The sequence below is a fragment of the Dryobates pubescens genome, chromosome 8 (assembly GCF_014839835.1).
Source record: "Dryobates pubescens isolate bDryPub1 chromosome 8, bDryPub1.pri, whole genome shotgun sequence".
Lineage (NCBI taxonomy): Eukaryota > Metazoa > Chordata > Aves > Piciformes > Picidae > Dryobates > Dryobates pubescens.
In genome coordinates, this window is record NC_071619.1 from 38,414,275 (window position 1) to 38,427,622 (window position 13,348).

General features: G+C 47.8%; 1 protein-coding gene across 1 annotated transcript; it reads left to right on the plus strand.

The window, feature by feature from the left end:
* Window positions 1–697: 697 nt before the first annotated feature.
* Window positions 698–13,348, plus strand: UPK1B (uroplakin 1B). The gene is made up of 7 exons (XM_054163531.1): window positions 698–770; window positions 6,802–6,889; window positions 7,495–7,695; window positions 9,205–9,279; window positions 11,164–11,276; window positions 11,571–11,751; window positions 13,162–13,348. The coding sequence occupies exons 2-7, from the start codon at window positions 6,821–6,823 to the stop codon at window positions 13,255–13,257; spliced, it is 735 nt and encodes a 244-aa protein (XP_054019506.1). The 5' UTR covers window positions 698–770; window positions 6,802–6,820; the 3' UTR covers window positions 13,258–13,348.

The following is a 13,348-nucleotide window of genomic DNA, read 5'->3' on the forward strand; positions in this document are numbered from 1 at the left end:
CCCAGTGCATTCTCCTCACAGCCATGCTCAAAGAGCTGGGATGTGCTGCCCAGGGAGGCGGTGGAGTCACCATCCCTGGAGGTGTTCAAGAGGGAATTGGACATGGCACTTGAAGCCATGGTTTAGTAGTCATGAGGTGTTGGGTGACAGGTTGGACTTGATGATCTCTGAGGTCTTTTCTAACCTTATTGATTCTATGATTCTAAGATTCTAAGTGGGGAGACTACTGCATTACCTTGGTCTCTCTGGATTTGTAAACACATTCCATCTTATTTATCAGAGAATCACATGAGGTCTGTGGTGCCAGGTTGGACTTGACGATCTTTGAGGTCTCTTCCAACCTTGGTGATTCTGTGTGCAGCAGTCCTGATATTTGTATTTGCATCCTTCCAGCTCGCCCATCCTCTTCGAAGGTCAGGTATCTCATGTGAGTGAGTCATTCATCCACCCCTTTCGAGAGCCTGAGAATGGAAATTCTTTGAAGCTTTGTGTTTTTGGCGCAACTGCATTCCGATATGATCTAAGAATCACAGAGACACCCTCCGGTCCCCAGAGGAGCAGGGAACAGGTTTGGCTAGAAGGGAAAAAAAAAAAAAAAAACCAAACAAAAGAAGTTTTACTCATGTGATGGGCACCCTACCAATCACACAGCACTTTCCTCATGCAACCTGTGCTCTTTAAAGCCCGGCGAAGGTGGGAGACAGGGGCTTTGCTCAGCTCTGCAGGTGGCTCGGGATTTCTGCTGGGGAAGCATCAGGAGAAGCTGAGGGGTGAGTGCCTTGCTTTGGTCGTCATCTTAACGAGGCGTGTGAGTGATCAGCGTTAAGAGCAAAGGAGGCTTTTGTGTTTCGTGGCTTTTATTTTAGCCCCTGGGCTGTGTTAAGTACGTGGGAGTCTGGTACCTGGGTAAGGTTAACTGCTGGAAGATTATTCAGCGTTTGGTTTTTCTTACCCCGGGCTGCGTCTTCTCGGTGGCTGTTTTAATTTGGTTCGTGTGTTTGGCTCCTCGAGACTGAGGAGGAGGGAATGGGGAAATTAAATATATCTGAGGGATTTAAAAGGGGAAAAGAAAAGGAAAGAGGAATTGTTGCAGAGAGATGAAGCCTGTAATTCCCTCTCACTTGTGAAAATAGGAAAGGAAAGAAAAAAAACTCCAAACAAACAAAGCTCCTCCCCCCAAAAAAAACCCAACCAAAAAAAATCCCACCCAAAAGCCTCTTGTTTTGGCTGTGCTTAGCTAATGAGGGAGAGGAAAAGCCTACCTCCCAGCTCTATTTCCAAGGTAATTATGCTTGATGATGATTTACCAGCCACTCCACTCTTCACACAGGCTTCATTTTGTGGCAGCCTCTCTCCAAAGGAAACTTAATTAGTCTCTGACCCCTGCCTGATGCTGAGCTTTGTTTTTGCTTTATTTTTCTCCCTTGGTAGTACAAAATAACTGGCTGGCTCTTCCAACAGCACAAGCTGTTCTCTGCCACAGGCAGCTGCATTTCAGGGCTGGTGGGGCAATGGGAAAAGCCTGGCAGGAGGAGAGTGTGGTTTTGTGTGTGTGCTGGAGGGGTTTGCTTTAAAATAACTAAAAAATGATGAATTAACACTTGTAAAGCATTTGGCTTCTAACAGCAGAGTCCAAGTTATTCCTCAATAACATCTTTAATTGCACCCTCTTTGAAGCTATGTAACTCTGCGTCCCATGCACCTGGAAACAACCTTCTTTATAAGCCCTTTAGGGACTAAATTTTCTGCTAAAACCAACTGAAAAAGAAGGGGTGGGGGGAATGACAAAGATAGGTCTATTGCTGTCTCCTTAAGAAGGGCCCAGAGTAGAGTAGAATAGAGTAGAGTAGAATAGAATAGAATACACCAGGTTGGAATGGTAAAGGAAAAGACCTTTGAGATCATTGAGCCCAACCTATCACCCAACACTATCTAATCAACTAAACCATGGCACCAAGCACCCCATCCAATCTCTTCTTAAACACCTCCAGTGATGGTGACTCTACCACCTCCCTGGACAGCACATTCCAATGGCCAATCACTCCTTCTGTGAAGAACTTCTTCCTAATATCCAGCCTAAACTTCCCCTGGCTCAGCTTGAGACTGTGTCCTCTCATTCTGGTGCTGGTTGCCTGGGAGAAGAGACCAACCCCCACCTGGCTACAACTTCCCTTCAGGTAGTTGTAGAGAGCAAGAAGGTCTCCCCTGAGCCTCCTCTTCTCCAGGCTAAGCATTGAGGACCCTCAAGCCTTTGTGCATCAGAGGCACAGAAGGTCAAGGTGTGGGCACATCTGTGGCTCACAGAGGCTTCCCGCAGCACCAGCACTGGCACCAGTGCTGGCATGGCATCTCTAGCAGCTGTTCCACACCACTGACTTCCCCCCTTAGGAGCACCCCAGCCCAGGCATCTCACTCCTGCCTGCAGAGACATGCTCTGCATCCAGAGCTGGCTGAGCATGAGGAGCAAGAGGTGTGGTGCCCGGGCTGTCGTACCAGAGAGGACCTACCAAGAAGGAGCAGGTTCCTGCTGTTGAACGGTTGAGTTTGTTTAGTTGCGCTTGAGTGGCGCAGAGCTTTGAGCCATGGGTGGGTGGAACCCATGAGTAATAAAACAAATGCCTCCCTTTTCTCTGCATTCTTACACCAGGAGATGAGAATGCAACGCCCTGCACAGGGACACTGACACAAAGGAGGGTAGCAAGGGGTGAGGTGAGGCCTCTCTAAGCCACCACACTGAGACCTCCACGAGCAGGGTGCAGATGCAAATGAAGTTTTGGTCACTGAGAGAGCTGTTAGCCATTGGAATGTGCTGCCCAGGGAGGTGGTGGAGTCACCATCCCTGGAGGTGTTCAAGAGAGGATTGGACGTGGCACTTGGTGCCATGGTTTAGTCATGAGGTCTGTGGTGACAGGTTGGACTTGATGATCTTTGAGGTCTCTTCCAACCTTGGTGATTCTGTGACTCCACCACAATAACTGTCACAAAACACATGGCAATCAAAATTTGACCTGCTTCTGCATGGGGCAATGCCAAAACAGTTCTTACCTATTGGCTTTTTGTGCCAGAGATGGAGTAGGACTAGGGTGATCAGGAGGCATTCATCTGTAAGGCAACTGGAAGCCTGCCCTAATCTATAAGAAGGGGATGTGGAGGCTTCAAAAGATCAGCCAGCCCAATGAGTGAGGAATGCACAGAGAAAGAATCCTGTTTGAATCCAAGAGCTGCTGTGAGTAGGGCTTGCTTTGAAAGCCTGCATGAGGTTGTCACCAATAATACAAAAGCAGAAGCTAGCCTCTGCAGCAAGGAGCCTTCTTTTTTGCTTCTACAGTTGTGCTGCAGATGTCACAGAGCTGCTGAAAGTAGAGGAAGGGAGAAGGGTCAAGAAAATTCCAAGGGCATGGAAATAACAGATCTGTCTGCAAGTTGTGGAGGAAGAGGGGGAGGCAGGACTACCATACCTCTTGGATTCTGACAGGCTCAGCTGGCCCCCATGAATGTTGAGATTGTTTTAGGGGTGTGAAGGGAGAAGTTACAGCCTGTGTTGTGACCAGAGCATAAGGAAGATGAAGTGCATGTGCTTCACGAGGGATGTATGATTTTGTGGTACCATGGGAGCAACAGATACCTTTCCAGAGCTGCTTGGAGCATGGAGTTAAGTCTGTGGTAGTGATAATTGCACACCTTGGACCTAGCCAGGTTATGGCTAAATTTCAGTGTGGACAGGATGTGCTGAGGAACACCAGGCCCATGCAAGTTCAAGGCTGAAATCCCCAAATCCCACCTTCTGTTGTGGAGATTTTGGGTAATAGTTGCAACTGAAGCTGGTTTCCTCATGGATTTTCCAGAAGCCCCAGGAAACAGTATCTGGCTTCTAAAACTAACCTTGACCAGTCTGCAAAGAAGGCTTTCCTACCTCCAAACAGATTTGTGTCCACAGGCAGGAGGTACCTGTCTCTCCTGGGTTGGGAGAACTGCCTACCAGTGTCACACCCAAGGGTGATTGTGAGTCATATCTGCATGCAACTTGCCTCAGGCAAGTCAGCCAAGGTTTGACTCCCTAGTCATGTACCTGTGCCAAGTGCAAGCTGCAAGTGCTGTGCAAGCTGCTCCTGTTTAACTCAGCTACCCTTCAGGTGTGGGGAACAGGCAAAAGGTGGAAAGCCTCAGATCTCCTACAGCTTCTTCTCTGGGATGTGTTGGAGGGTCATCCCTCCAGCTGCTGAAATGTTTTCACAGCCTTGGAGCACCTCCCCAGTGTCTCATTTGTGATGCTAATATTAGAACCTCTACACCAGAGAAGGGGCCAAACAAGGGGTGAATGAAGCAAGCACTGAGACACTGACTCCATCGGTGCTGCTCTTTCGGAGGCAGAGGGAGGATTTGTACTAATATGGCAACGTCATTGCACTGTTCATCTTTAGGCTTACAGTAAGGGCTTTTCCTTGTCTTTTCCCATTCCTGGTCTCTCCACCTGCCATTCCTACTCTGGTCTTAGGTAAGATACTGGCCTTAGGCTGCCTAGAAGCTTATTAGTCTTCAGCTGATATCTGTGTGGTGGTGACTGTGTCCAGCATTCCTCTCATCTATGGTAGCCTAGGAGATGGGCTTGCCCCAGAAGAGGCTTGCTTTCTTGGGCTGACAGGCCTGCAATAATACCTACTCAAGGAGAGGGAAGAGAGAGACAGATGCTACCTGCCAGGGGAGAGAAGAGCCAGCTTGTGAGGAGACAAGCGCAAGCTAGATAGACAACCCGTACACAAGTTGGGCGTGGTGGTGTTACATTTCAGGGAGGTCTGCAGAAGAGGAAGGGAGGGGAAAAGAGATTCATGTGAAGTTGAGGAAAGGGATGGGGCTGTCAATGACCCTTGGTGTGATCTGTCTTGTTAGCCACATGGAACACTCAGCCTTGCTACCTACGTGGCAGCCTGCTTTTCCACGTAGTAGCCGGAGTTCACGTGCCCGCATTTGAGCACAGGAGCTATCCTTGCTTCCTGAACTGCTCCCTGACTTCTGATACCTCTTAGCCAGCCATTAAAGGCTTTTCTAAAATCTCTGGAGTTTGCAGCACCAAGATCCACAATCTAGGCAGTGCTCTCTACAGCTTTCAGATGACTAGAGGACCCGTGTCTGCCTCAAGTTTGCCAGGCTTTGCAGTGCCGTATTGCAGACCATATGTGGTCAAACATCGCTCAGACACAGATCTGATCTGCAAGGCAGTTTTATGTGGCCCCTGGGCACATTGTTTGATCAAGTTTGTTGAGATAGAGCTTCACATTGACCTCATGAGCTGATCATTTTTGAGGACAGGGCTTCAGGTATGTTGGGCTGGCTTTCAGCCACCTGGATGAGACAAAAAATTACTTCCTACACTGACAGTCACCGTCCCTGGAGGTGTTCAAGAGGGCACTGGCTGTGGCACTTGGTGCCATGGTTTAGTCATGAGGTCTGTGGTGACAGGTTGGATTCGATGATCTTTGAGGTCTCTTCCAACCTTGGTGATTCTGTGATTCTGTGACAGTAATGGCCACTGTCACTCACACTGTCCTGTGCTGCTGGTGTAACAGTGAAAGCAGTAAAGATCTTTCCATGTCTGACTCTCAAATGACTGCAGAAAGGGTGGCAGGAATTTCTGGGCTTCCCTTTGCCACTGTTGGAAGTCCTGACTATCCTGAAAGTGCAGCTGCTGAGGAGGTAATGTTAAAGAGGTCCCACAATGATCACTTCCTCAAGAATCTCCGCTTCACTGACATCTGTTCCCACTCTCATTTTCCAACAGCTTCTTTGAAGAATCCCAGAGTCAAGAGAAGGCACTAGTGCAGGCACTCTGGCAGAAGAGGGGTGTTCAAGCTGCTTTTCCTGTTGTCTGCTCAAGATGGGCATACTTAAGCCTTTCTTTATTGGCTTGTATTTTCTCAACCACCCAGTAAAGGCAGCTGTCTTGGAGTGGGGGATTTTTCCCTCCCAATGCACAGACATGCTTCATCCCTTTGAAAGCAGATTTGCATTGGTACTGGGATTGTTTCTCTAAGAGGTCTTACACTTCTGACTAGTGTCTTTATGCTGCTCTCTCTGGAAGGGCATGAATTTAATGCAGGGTGTCTAGCCCCAGCCTGCAGGATATAACACTCTCAGGAATTTGGTGGGAATGCTACTTGGCCTGACTCCCATGAGCCAGCTGCAGCCTGAGCTGCTCCTTCCCTCCCTCCCTCAGACCTGACCAGGAACTGGGGGCCCAGCTTCAGTTCCCAGAATGGGTTGGGGGGTGGCACTACTCTTAGCAAGGTGCTGCTAGGCCACATGCTGTAGATATGTGCAGAGGATGCAGCTGAAGCATCATGGTTACCAGTATGGTAGTGCTGGCCAAAATGAAATAGCCAGTAGGGGAGATAGGACACCCTATGGTAAAGCTGGCTGCTTTGGCAAAGGAATGAAGTGAGGGTGCTGAACTTGTCCCCTGGCCATCTGGGTGTAGCTGGTGTTTCTAGCCAGCTGGGAATACAACATCATGAGCTAAGGTTTACACGGGTGCTGTTGTGGTGATGAAAATCCTATCCAAAAGGGAGCTGGAGACATTAACTTCCCCCAAAGTGGTCCAAATCTTCTGCAGCTCAAGTATCAGGGAGAGTTCAAGTTGCTAGGTTTACTCCTGGGCAGCTTTCTCCTCTGAAATTACTATGCAGCAAAGGGTACAAGATGTACAGACAGACACAGAGGTCCTGGCTGTTCTTCTCCTCAGGGATAATTCCTGCTGACTGAGGCTTATGTTACTGCTCTAACTGAAGACTCTCTGTTTTTCCCCAGGTTGCATGAAGAATTAGAGATGGCAAAAAGTGATGATGGCATACACATCTTGCAGGGCCTATTAGTCTTTGGAAATGTGATCATTGGGGTAAGTGAAGTGGGACAAGTATGAGTGGAGGCTTCCTTCCAGGATGATGTTTCTTAAAACAACAGTTTCTAGTCACAAAATCCCTCTCCACATGTGAAGTCCATATGTAAATAGAAGAGCTGTGCTAGCTGATCAGTTGGGTGGGGAGGGGACAGCAAGCAACAGCAGGGCCTGATCCTTAAGAGCAGTGTGAACTCTAGGGGAAGTGCCCTTGCTGCTGACCAACATTTTTTCAGCCACCTCCCTCCATATAGTGATGGGAAAGGTTCTGCTAGTTCTTTCAAGTCTAGGCTGGATGAGCTTTACCTTCAATTCTTCTTTGAAGACACAGGTACAAGAGATTGTAGAGTTGGGCAGAGGAGTTTTAATATCTCCTGTTTGGCAGGAAGTTAGATAGTGTTGGATGATAGGTTGGACTTGATGATCTCAAAGGTCTTTTCCAACCTGGTTAGTTCCAGTCTAGTCTAGTCTGTTCTGTTCTATTCTACTCTGTTCTATTCTATTCTAAAGTTGAACAAAAGGAAAGAGGTCTCTGTCTTTCTCTGTTTCTGTCATTTCTTTGAGGAAGCTTGACCTAATGGATTTCCCAAACTTGCACTTCTCAGATGTGTGGCATTGCCCTGACAGCAGAGTGCATCTTCTTTGTGTCCAATCCCCATGGTCTCTACCCTCTCCTGGAAGCCACAGAAAACACAGATATCTATGCTGCAGCCTGGATTGGCATCTTCGTTGGCTTTGCGCTCTTGGCTCTGGCTATCCTTGGTATCATTGGAGTCATTAAGGCCAACAGGACCTTGCTGCTGGTGGTAAGTTTGCCTACCTATTGCTGCCAAGCTTAAAATGTGCTGCTTTATTTTCACTGTTTACCTTGATAATCATCCCCTGACAAAAACCAGCTTTTATTTGTGATAAGAAGCCAAATGCTCTTGATCATGCCTGTGGTGTCCCAAAAGGTGACTCCTGTGAAGACACATGCATGAGATGTTCCTGAATCAGACTCAGGGAATTAATGGTCATAGCCACAAAGGAGGTTTAAGTTGACTAGCCTGACCCTGACCTTGCCCTGAAGCAATGCAGAAGCACTTATGCAATCAGATGTAGCTGGGATGAGGATTCTTGTTTATCCCCACCCCTTACTGCCTTTCAGCTGTCATATACTGTTCAGTTTAGAAGCAATAAGTGATGACTCTGTACAAGGCATTAGTAGCTGTTAGGATAGCAAACATGGGAGCAATTGAGAGCATTAGACATCAGCAGGCAGGCAGAAATTACAGGGGTGGGGACAGACAGCTTTGGATAAACCAAGAACAATGTTAAGATGTGACCAAATCTTACTTATTCCTTTAGGTTGGCAGTGGCAAAGCTTAATTGGTGCTTGTGTTAAGGAAGGGTAGAGCCAAAAACTGGAATCATCTTTCTCTTGGATTAATGGGGGATGGCAGTGTGTCTGTTTCAAACAAGAGACAGGTGGAGATTTGAACTCTTGCACCAGGCAATTTGTCAGCAAACAGCTGAGGGAAGAGAATTGCCTTAGCTCTGAATTTTGGTGTCTTGGCTGAAGACCAGGGCAGTGGTATAGAAGATAGGAGAGGCTGCAAGGGCAGAAGCTGGGGTAAGGAAACAAATATCCTAAATCTGAGAAGAACATTAGGAAATGTGGAACAAGAAATAGAGACACAAGGTCTCTGAAGAAAGTACGGGAAAGGTTAAAGGGATGGTGGTGAGAAGGGAAGAGAAACAGTGAAACACATTATGAGAGGGCATCACAAGGATCTGTTTTCCTGAGGGAAATTTGCTTACAAGGTAGAAGTGCTGAGGAAATCTGAAGATGCAAAAGCAGGAGGATCTGAATGACACCCTAAATCCCACCTTCTGTTTCCCAAAAGTGTACACTTTCCTGCTTGGAGTGAACAGCTTCTTGCTGAAAAGCTTACAGCTGGCAAGTGGAAGCGGAAGGAGGAGACGCAGCACTAGCATAAGCTGCCAGTGAGATGCAACAACAACGGGGGGGGGGAAAGGGCAAATGTTATTCTAAGACATATCAGGCAAAGTATTTTCCATAGAGGTATTAATGTCATGATGTTCTGATGAAATCTTATCTGTGAGGTGGAGAACAATTCCAGTCATACACCTTCAAGAGAGGAGATTGCAAACTGAAACAAGCACAGGGAAAGGCAAGGTGGAAAGCACTGAGGAGAGTAGGATAGCTTGGCCTCCTCTGCCTTGAACAGGGTTTCAGGCTCAGTCTTGGGGGGGGGGAAAAAAAGTGTTTCACTGTTTCTCCAAGAGCTAACTCTACTGTCCATCTCCCACAGTACATTATTCTGATGCTGATCACTTATGCATTTGAAATGGCTTCCTGCATCACAGCAGCAACTCACCGAGACTTTGTGAGTATTTCTTTCCTCAAGTGTTCTTCCAACCATGCTGTGAAACACTGCAGTTCCAGGGCACAGTGGTCCTGTGGAGTATAGTAAGTGGCCTGTGTGGTGGTACCACTGTAAACTCAAAAGGACTACTGCAGAGTTAGAATAAGGCCACATGTGGTTGGAGACTGGCTGGAAAGCAGTGCTGACGAGAGGGACTTGGGGGTGCTGGGGGAGGAGAAGCTCAACAGGAGCTCTCAGTGTGCACTTGCAGCCCAGAAAGCCAATCAGATCCTGGGCTGCATCAAGAGAAGTGTGGCCAGCAGGGCAAGGGAGGGGATTCTCCCCCTCTACTCAGCTCTGGTGAGACCCTACCTGGAGCACTACTTCCAGTTCTGGAGCCCCTATTGCAAGAGGGATCTGGAGGTGCTGGAAGGCATCCAGAGAAGGGCCATGAGGATGAGCAGAGGGCTGGAGCACCTCTCCTATGAGGACAGACTGAAGGAGTTGGGGCTGTTCAGTCTGGAGAAGAGAAGGCTCTGAGGTGACCTAATTGTGGCCTTCCAGTATCTGAAGGGGGCTAAAAGAAGGCTGGGGAGGGACTTCTCAGGATCTCAGGTAGTGATAGGACTAGGGGGAATGGAATGAAGCTGGAGGTGGGGAGATTCAGGCTGGACGTGAGGAGGAAGTTCTTCACTGTGAGAGTGGTGAAGCTCTGGAATGGGTTGTCCAGGGAGGTGGTTGAGGCCCCATCCCTGGAGGTGTTTAAGACCAGGCTGGATGAGGCTCTGTCCAGCCTGATCTAGTGTGAGGTGTCCCTGCCCATGGCAGGGGGGTTGGAACTGGATGATCCTTGTTGTCCCTTCCAACCCTGACTGATTCTATGATTCTATGAAAGGTCTCCAATGGCATTATTTTCATCAAGGAAATAACTTTGTTCTTTTTGACAGGGTTTTGTTATTTTTAACATTTTTTAAGTGCTTACAAACTTGTTGTTGAGGAAATACCAGTAGGGGCTAGCTGAATCATCAACACATGCAGAAGACAATATTCAGCATTGCCCCAGACAGTGCTTCTAGTGAGGGAAGGATTTTGTGGGTTGAGATTTTGAGCACAAGCCCTCTGAGGAGAGGCTGAGGGAGGTGGGGTTGTTTAGCCTGGAGAAGAGGAGGCTCAGGGGAGATCTTATTGATCTCTACAACTACCTGAAGGGAGGTTGTAGCCAGGTGGGGATTGGTCTCTTCTCCCAGGCAACCAGCTCCAGAACAAGAGGACACAGTCTCAAGCTGCACCAGGGAGAAGTTTAGGCTTGATCTTAGAAAGAAAGAAGGCTGGAGGTGAGGAGAAAGTTCTTCCCAGAAAGAGTAATTGGCCACTGGGATGTGCTGCCCAGGGAGGTGGTGGAGTCCCCATCCCTGGCGGTGTTCAAGAGGGAATTGGATGTGGCACTTGAAGCCATGGTTTAGTCAGTCCTGAGGTGTTGGGTGACAGGTTGGACTTGATGATCTCTGAGGTCTTTTCCAACCTCATTGATTCTATGTTTCTATATTGGTATGGAAGGAAATGACTTGTGGTGACTTAGTTCCAAGTAACACATCCAATGTAACCTATAGCTACTGCATGTCACCTGTGATCCAGCCTCTGGCAGAGCCCTGCTTGAGAGCTGCACTCAAGATTTCTTTGAACAGACCATTCAAAGATGGTTTTGTTGCTTCTGCTCCTCACAAACCCTCTCTTTATTCTCCTGGGTGTAAAAGTGGGGGAGAAGTGGCATTCCTGTTCACCAAAAGGACACTAAAATAAGCAAACAGACCTACCCCAAATAACCCTCTATTTGCTTCACATGGCCACTTATTTACATACTTTCTGCATTCTTCTCTCTTTGTTGTTTGTTTTTTTTCCCTGTAGCTCACTCCAAATCTCTTCCTGAAGCAAATGCTGGAGAGGTATGAGAAGTCAGGGCCAGGCAGTAGCAATGTGGATGAAAGGGTTACAGAAACATGGAATAATCTCATGCTTCAGGTAATAACACTGAAAACTCTCACTAATTACTAAATGCTCTGCAGCCCTGGAATTTCAATGCCTCCTTGGGGATGCTCAGTAATGTAGAGGATGGTATCTGCCTTGATCCTTGAAGTCCTGCTGCACTCCCCTTTTTGCTTGTTTATCAGACGGCGAGCTGGCAAAGGCAAGCACTTCAAAAATCTCTCCCATAAATCTGTGGTTAATGCCTAACCAGCCATGTGGAGGGTGTAGCTGGGGAGGTGGTGCTGTGACCTGACCCCATAAAGACCTTTCCCTTCTCTTCTCCCACCGAACAAGTGCTGTGGGGTGTACGGCCCCTCTGACTGGCAGAACTACACATCTGCCTTCCGCGCCACCCACAAAGACGCCGACTTCCCTTGGCCACGCAATTGCTGTGTCATGGATTCCCAAGGGGATCCTCTCAGCGTGGAAGGCTGCAACCTTGGATTCTCTGGCTACTATAAGAGCAATGTAAGATCCCCTTGGCTTTAATTAATATTTGTTGGTCAACAGCACCTTGTTGGAAGGGAAGGAAGTAATGAATAGCTTTCCTCCTCCGGTGTGAGCTATTGGTGTGCAAAAGATTGCTGGAGGAGAAACAGTGCCTGGGTAGGATCCTGGCCATTTAGCCTGGAAAAGAGAAGACAGAGGGGATCTTATAAATGCATATAAATATCTAAAGGGTAGAGGTCATGAGGATGTGCTCTTTTTATTTGCTTCCAGTGAAAGGACAGTGGGTGCAAACAAGAACACAGGAGATTTCACTTGAACTTAAGGAATAACTTCTTTCCTTTGAGGGTGCTGGAGCACTGGACCAGGCTGCCCAGGGAGGTTGTGGAGTCTCCTTCTCTAGAGACTTTCAGAACCCATCTGAGTGTGTTCCTGTGCAGCCTGATCTAGGTGAACCTGCGATTCTTCATTCATTAAACTGCCTCTCCTTGTTATTTTACACTCTTTGAGTGCATGGCTGGTTGTCATCTCCTTGGCCATCAGTGCTTTCACATTGATTAAGAGTACAGTAAAGAGGATGATTTGTGGGACTACAGATAAGATCCTGAGCAATATCCTGAAAGGGGGGGGGGGGGGGACTTTGAGGGTGGCAGAGCAGTGGAGCAGGCTGTCCAGAGATGTTGTGAAGTCACGTTCTCTGGAGACTTTCAAAACCTCCCTGGATGTGTTTCTGTGTGATTTCCTCTAGGTGAGCCTGCTCTGTGAGGGGTGTTGAACTAGATGGCCTTCAAAGGTCCCTTCCAACCCCTACCATTCTGTGATTCTGCAATAAGGACTCTCATGGTCAGGAGAGAACTGTTTAGAAAACTCTCCCAGTGCCACCAGAAAGAAATTACATTTCCAACATATAGATGGACAGTAGCTAAATCAAACTTAGTCAAACATAAGGGCATGCTGTATGAGTGAGCAAGTCAGCAGTTCATCTCCTCAAGGTAGAACTTCTAAGTAGACCAGCTTGGCCTATTTAAACAAATTGCTGGGTCATGAGCATCAACTGGTGCACAACCAAGCATTTGTAGGTGGTGTTCAACCTTCCAAATCTACCTGTAGCTTTTTTATTCTGGAGGTCAACTCTGTGTTGGCTGTGTTTGGTTATATATGTATAGTTGGCAAGTGCATGGCATGGGATGTTGTCCTGGAAGTGTCTGAGATGAGCCTGCTTTGCGTTTGGAGCTAGAAACAGGTAGGCTATCTGTTAAGTTTTCAGTAAGCCGTGTAGCCCCGGCTTGTTTTTCTTGAGACACTGTGAGCTACCCAAACAGCAGCAGGAGAAGAGCATGCCCCCCTCAGTCTCTCTTAGAGGTGGATAAGCTTGTCACCTTGCAGTACAAGCTCAGAGCTGGTGTTGATTCATTCACGTTTGTCTTACAGGGTTGTTATGATGCTATTTCTGGGCGGATGAACGCTCATGCCTGGGGTGTTGCCTGGTTTGGTTTCGCCATCCTCTGCTGGACTGTGAGCATTTAGTATTTGCCTTCACTGCTTCTTCTCTTGTCTTGCTATTTCACACCCAGCTGGGTGGGGGTGGATGAAGGGAGTGACGCATTTGAAAGGTCTG

Coding starts and splice junctions, on each gene's coding strand:
- UPK1B (XM_054163531.1), top strand. CDS start 6,821: ATGGCAAAAAGTGATGATGGCATACACATCTTGCAGGGCCTATTAGTC. Junction 7,696..9,204: donor ACAGGACCTTGCTGCTGGTG/GTAAGTTTGCCT, acceptor CATCTCCCACAG/TACATTATTCTGATGCTGAT. Junction 9,280..11,163: donor CAGCAACTCACCGAGACTTT/GTGAGTATTTCT, acceptor TTTTCCCTGTAG/CTCACTCCAAATCTCTTCCT.